Raw genomic sequence first — 6000 nt, 5'->3', positions numbered from 1 at the left:
GCTCCAGAACCCCCCCCCCCCACACACACACACACACACACACCCTTGTGAGGAGCAAGCGGTTCAGAAAATGGACAAATGGATGGATGGTATGTGCTGCTTTGACGACCACCTTTTTCTTTTATCGCTCAGTTCCTTAGACCCCAATATTAGAATTGGCAGAGGCATCTTTTGTTGAATTATAGTTATAATTGTTTAATATAGCTATACATGCCCTGCGATTGGCTGGCAACCAGTTCAGCGTGTATCCCGCCTGATGCCCTGAGCCAGCTGAGATAGGCTCCAGCAACCCCCGCGACCCTGGTGAGGAATAAGCGGTCAAGAAAATGGATGGATGGATATACATATACGTATACGCAAGTTGTAAAATGTCTGAAGACCTCTTTTGTATGTTTAATGAAATTAAAACACCATAAATCATTCTGTTTCTACTGAGTACTGTCTCAAATATTCTCAAATTTCGATACTGTAAATCTATAGGATCGTGTGCCGGGAAACGTTTCTTGGGAGGAGCAATATGGCGGCCTCACAATCTCAAAAGTCTTGCGATCCAGTCATATATATATAGATCAGTGGGTAGATGCCATGGACATCCGACATTCGGGTTCTACACATCAGCGCCGTTTCCGGTCACTGCTGGCCGCGTTGCATCACTGCACCTCCACCCCTACGACCCCCAACCGCGCTCCCGCCAGGGTGTATCAGCTCTCTGAAATGCTTCGGACAACTGAAAAAGACACACTACACTCGCACCATCAACGGGAACACGGAATCGAGGGGCACAAAGGCGGAAGCGCAATTAACGGGAGGCGGCCCACACGTCGCAAACCGGAACTGGAAATAAAGCTGATGTATGAAAACCCGGAAGTTGGAAGTCCTGCCTCCTCCATGGCATATACCCGATTTATGACAGAGGGGCAAACATGCATTCATGCATGGAAATCATCGAAAATAGACTAAAAGTGGGTTTAGACCAAACAGAATGATCTCTCGACTCATGAAAGTGTTGGATTTCAAGTAACAACACTTGATTTTAGGTCGGGTGGGGAGTAAACTAGCAGCAATGCAATACATTGAAATAAGAACGTGCTTGTGCGTGTTGTATTGCATTGATGCACACGAATGACAATCGATTTTTAAAAAGGAAACTCAGTCAGTAATGGAATGCGAGCGTGCGCACATGAGTGTGTGCGCATACGAGGTTCTCTCTCTCTCTCTCTCTCTCTCGTCTATATTACTTGGCCATTGTTTTGACATTTTAGTGCATGTTTGTTGAAAGCTTCAATTGGGGGGTCTGTGTGGCGCCATCTTTAGGTTATAAACACAATTTGGCTGTTTTTCCTCTCTTTGGTCGAACACAGACTTATAACTAGTGTTGTTCCGATACTGATACTGGTATCGGCAGAGGTGCCAATACTGCATTAAAACAGTGGTATCGGTATCGGTGACTTCTCACAAGTAACATGCCGATACCATTAATTCCAACACTACTATAGGATTTTGGATGCAGCATCTTGTGTCTTGCTGAAGCACAACATTCGCTGGTATGTGACATGTTCACTGCATGCCGATCTAAGATATCCTATTGGCCCTTGAATGCTCTGAACCAATAGCAGGACAGCTTTTTCATGTTGAGGAAAAAAAAAACTTAAGTATCGGTATCGGCCGATACTGCAAAGCTGGGTATCGGTATCGGGGGCCAAAAAACGGTATCGGAACAACACTACTTATAACCCTAACCTACAGTGAAATCACGTTTAAATAATAGTAGTCTAGGCTACTACTACTTGTGACTGGAATGTTGGACTCATTATAGTAGGTGAACCATCTAAGCCCGCTGAGTGAGTATGTACTTTCTTTCCATTAGTTCTTTTATAACTTAAAACATTATAATTTGGTTTATCACCATCCCTTTTAATGTGCATAGGGATGTTCAATACCACTTTTTCTTCTCAGACTAATACCAGTACGAGTACTCAACCCTTGAATAGTCACCAATATCAACACCAAATACAGATATCATATCACTAATACATAAAATGACAAAAACAAATATCTATCTATCCCAATACAACATTTTTCCTTGAAATTGCATTAAATTAATAGCAAAATTTAGTTCCTGGTCGTAAAACGGCCACAAGAGGGCAGCTGATACTAATACTGTATTGGCCACTGTTTTAGAGCCACTGCCCCTTACTGGTAGCAATAATTTATGCAATGTGCTTCTTTTTGTATTCTGTATCTTTTCTTGTCTGCTGGTAATTCAATCCCGATATTTATGTGAGTGAAACTCTCTTTCCTCTGCTGTGCACAATATGTTATATTAATGTGCCCAACCCCATCCAATCAGTACATTTTCTGCGTCCTACGTGCATGTCTTACAGGCTACTATTGCAGATGTAATGTAAATTTCCACATTGTGGGACTAATCAAGGTTATGTTATTTTATCTTCTTTTTTTCTTTTTTTTTAATGAATTTTACCCTGTTTCACAGTCCTTCATGTTTGTTTCCAGGTTGTTCCTTTAACATCAAGAAATTGAGCAAAACTTGACCACAATACTGCAGCCATTTTTGATCACATCAGCAATAAAATAGTATATTCCCCTTATTCACAATCACATTCTTTTCTTTTACTTTGCAAAAAAAATTGTTATTCATAAGTTTGACACTTTTGCTGATTTGCTAGAACTCGTTTGGCTGCCTCTGTTGCTACTGAGAATTAGAAGACACAAACATGTCTCATTCTAAACGCTTTTTATTTCATGTTGTCCATGTAGCCATCACATGACAACATATTGTTTTCGAACAACAAATCGCGCTTTCAACATGCGCCATAACACTGAAGTGCAAAACCACTGCTACATTAGTGCATGTGCCATCAACACCATTATTAACACTACAGAGCTCATTAATCTCAGGTTAAATTGTTGATTAGACACATTTTAGACATTTAGTCAAGATAAACGACCCAAGAGTCCCACCTTCCTGCAACTCTCCATTTGCTAGGGATGCGCAGCTGAGGCCACTGTAAGACAAAACAAACCAGACCAATTTTCTAAAGTTTGATAGATAATTTAACATCAAAACAAAGTTTTCTCACCTGTCATTGATAGAACTTGATCTCTGTGTCCACACAATCAAAAAACAAGGTTCCCAGTTCATCGCCTGGTATCTTTCCACTCAACATGGCTGAAATCTCACTCAGACACTGCGACTCGAGGTCCCTTAGAATCTCATAGGTAGCTAAGCCCTTATCCTGCAGGAGAAATAAAAAAAAAAAAAAAGAGATCATGGTAAACAACAAACAAGAAAAACTATAGATCAGGGGTGTCCAAACTTTTTCAGTTGAGGGCCACATACAGACAATCAGAAGGACGCAAGGGCCACATAATGTTATGAAGAGAAATTGTGTTTAGTCCTCAAAATTGTACAAATTATTTGTGCTTTGGCATATTTAGAAAAATGCTACAGTATATAATTTATATATTTATATAATATATAAAGGAAGGTTATTGTAGTTTTGGAATTTTTCATTTTAGTTAGTTTTTATTCGTTTTCAGGGTGGTTCTGTTAGTTTTTATCAGTTTTACTTCTTTAATAAATGTTTAGTTTAGTTTTAGTTAGTTTCAGTATTAGAATTAGTTATTTTTAAAAATGTGTATTACTTGTGCACAACATTTAAAAAACACCGTGGGAGCGACGTCATCTTAAGGTGCTTTTCTATTGGCTGCTGCTAGACGACGTCACTTCTGTGTGACATACTTTCAAACGTCATTATTCCGGTTTATATCCAAATAAATCTACTAAAAATTGCATTTAAAATCATCCCCAAAGGCTCATGCATTAAATTAATTACCAAAGACTAAAACGAAGGACATTTTTGCTAGTTAGTTTTAGTTAGTTTTTTAAAACATAAAATATAGTTTTAGTTACTTTTCGGTTTTTAAAAAGCATTTTCGTTTTTATTTTATTTCGGTAACAATATTGTTTTTCTGAATTTTAGTTTTTTCATTATTTTTAGTTAACTAAAATAACCTTTAATGGCACCTGTTTTTCGATACCTTCCTGTCTTACTTTGACCATCTCCAAACATTTTTGTTTTGTTTATTTTATTTGAACTGAGTCAAATGCCATTTTTAGCATATGTCGTGGGCCACTGAAAGATGGACGGCGGAGCCGCAAATGGCCTCCGGGCCGCAGTTTGGACACCGCTGCTATAGATGAATGAAATTATTAATCATGCCAGCTGTTTATTTTTGGTGTGTTTGTTGGCAGAAATGTCCAACCTGCCATTGTTGTTTCTGAATCATGACATAACATCATGCAGGTGGTTGTTTGTTGCATATTTCAATATCCAACAAAACACTAAACGACTGAACCTTTTTCTTTGAATGTGCATTACGATTTGTTTACGTTCGGTGTAAATTTGAGCAATGTGCAAAATAAACGTATTTGATTTGTTTTCTAACTTTAGAATTAGGCTGTTTCAGTGCCAGGTGCTTTTCCAACTATACAAGCAATTGACCTACGGGCTCAGTCTCCATGGTGTTAAGTGCCTCCTGGTGAGCCTTGTAAAGGTCATGTCTGCGGTCCACCTGGTCCTGAAAGCGCGGCTGCTTCTTTACAGGATCATCAGGGCCAAAGTGAGGGGAGACCACCCCTAGCACAGGGGTGTAATCCTCAGTGAAGATATAAGGTTTGAATATGGACCTGTAAGTACAAAGGATGGTGGAGGGAGTGATGACAAAATGAATATATATAAAAAAATAAAAAATAAAAAAATTCACTAAGTACTGTACATTCAAAAGCCGCTTTTCCACTGTACCAGTTCTACACCAACACGGCCTTACCCCTGAGTGGTCAATTTTCCATTACACTTTTTTTGGGGCTGTGCGGTTATAATGGAACCATTTCTCACAGCCTCCTCTCAGGTGGTTCTAAAATGCAGGCCAAGCTGGATCATGATGTCACTGTTATCTGATTGGCTGACAGACGTAAGCGTTTCATAAGCAATGCGGCAAGGAACTCTGCTGGCACACACATTTCCTTGTTTAAGCAAGCGAAAGAGAGCCAGGGAATGCCAAGTCATAAAAATACAGTATATGCAGTGCACATACATTGTGTCTTACTACGGAAGCGTATTGCATTCACTTGAAAAATAAAAAAAAACTGCTGTTTTTCTGACTAATTTTTTTGGGAGCTTTGTTTTTTAGAGTAATTTTTTTTCCCTGTTTTATTGAATATTTATTTCGCTGTTTTTCTGACTAATTTTTTTTTCCTGTTTTTTTCAAAAAATATTTTTTCCCCTGTTTTTCTGAATAATTTTTTTTCCTGTTTTTCTTAGTAATTTTTTTTCTGTTTTATAAAATAATTATTTTTCTGTTTTTCTGAATATTTTTTTAAGGTTTTTCCCTCAGAGAGTATAGAGCAAACTGCAATATAGTATACACATTCAGTCATTTGCGAGCCAGTAAGTAATCATGACCATCTTATTTAGTTTAATTAAGTTTTATTTTGATATGGGTTTAAGGCACTGGGAGATAGTCCTGTCTTTGAGTCAGCTAGATGGTATTATTATTAGTTTGACGACCTTACGCAGGCACCTGAAGACTTTGCATTTGTTCAGGAGGAAAGCCCATTCAGATCTGCTAGATGTAGCAATGTTTGTCCGGATCAGTTGGATAGATATGGCATGCTCCATGGATACAAGATGATGCATTTGAAATGCATTCAGGCTGGCTATGTCGTGACTCAAGAGACGATCAGGATACTGATGAAAATACTGGATCCGCATGGTGTGCAACTGAGACGCAGGAATCGCCTTCGGCGCCGCTTATACCAGAATCCAGGCCCAAACTTTTTGTGGCATGTAGACTCTTATGATAAACTCAAACCGTACGGAATCTGCATCAATGGTGCAATAGATGGGTTTTCGCGAATGGTGATATGGCTACATGCTTACTCTACAAACAGTGATCCGAAGATAATCGCTGGATACT

General features: G+C 38.8%; 1 protein-coding gene across 4 annotated transcripts in view; it reads right to left on the bottom strand.

The window, feature by feature from the left end:
- Window positions 1-2738: 2738 nt before the first annotated feature.
- scrn2 (secernin 2) overlaps window positions 2739-6000 on the bottom strand; it is a 98826-nt gene continuing 95564 nt past the window's right edge. For 3 of the 4 annotated variants that reach the window (XM_077523533.1, XM_077523536.1, XM_077523535.1), the window contains 3 exons: window positions 4531-4711; window positions 3102-3257; window positions 2739-3026 (listed from right to left, as the gene is read on the bottom strand). In XM_077523533.1, the coding sequence (XP_077379659.1) occupies window positions 3105-3257; window positions 4531-4711 (334 nt within the window). In that variant the 3' untranslated portion in view covers window positions 2739-3026; window positions 3102-3104. Of the gene's footprint in view, window positions 3057-3101; window positions 3258-4530; window positions 4712-6000 lie in introns of all 4 variants that reach the window. The other variant, XM_077523534.1, reaches the window with a different exon arrangement.

The sequence above is a fragment of the Festucalex cinctus genome, chromosome 6, assembly GCF_051991245.1.
Source record: "Festucalex cinctus isolate MCC-2025b chromosome 6, RoL_Fcin_1.0, whole genome shotgun sequence".
NCBI lineage: Eukaryota > Metazoa > Chordata > Actinopteri > Syngnathiformes > Syngnathidae > Festucalex > Festucalex cinctus.
Note: the sequence above shows the minus strand (reverse complement) of the source record. Positions and strands in the feature narration are given on the sequence as shown.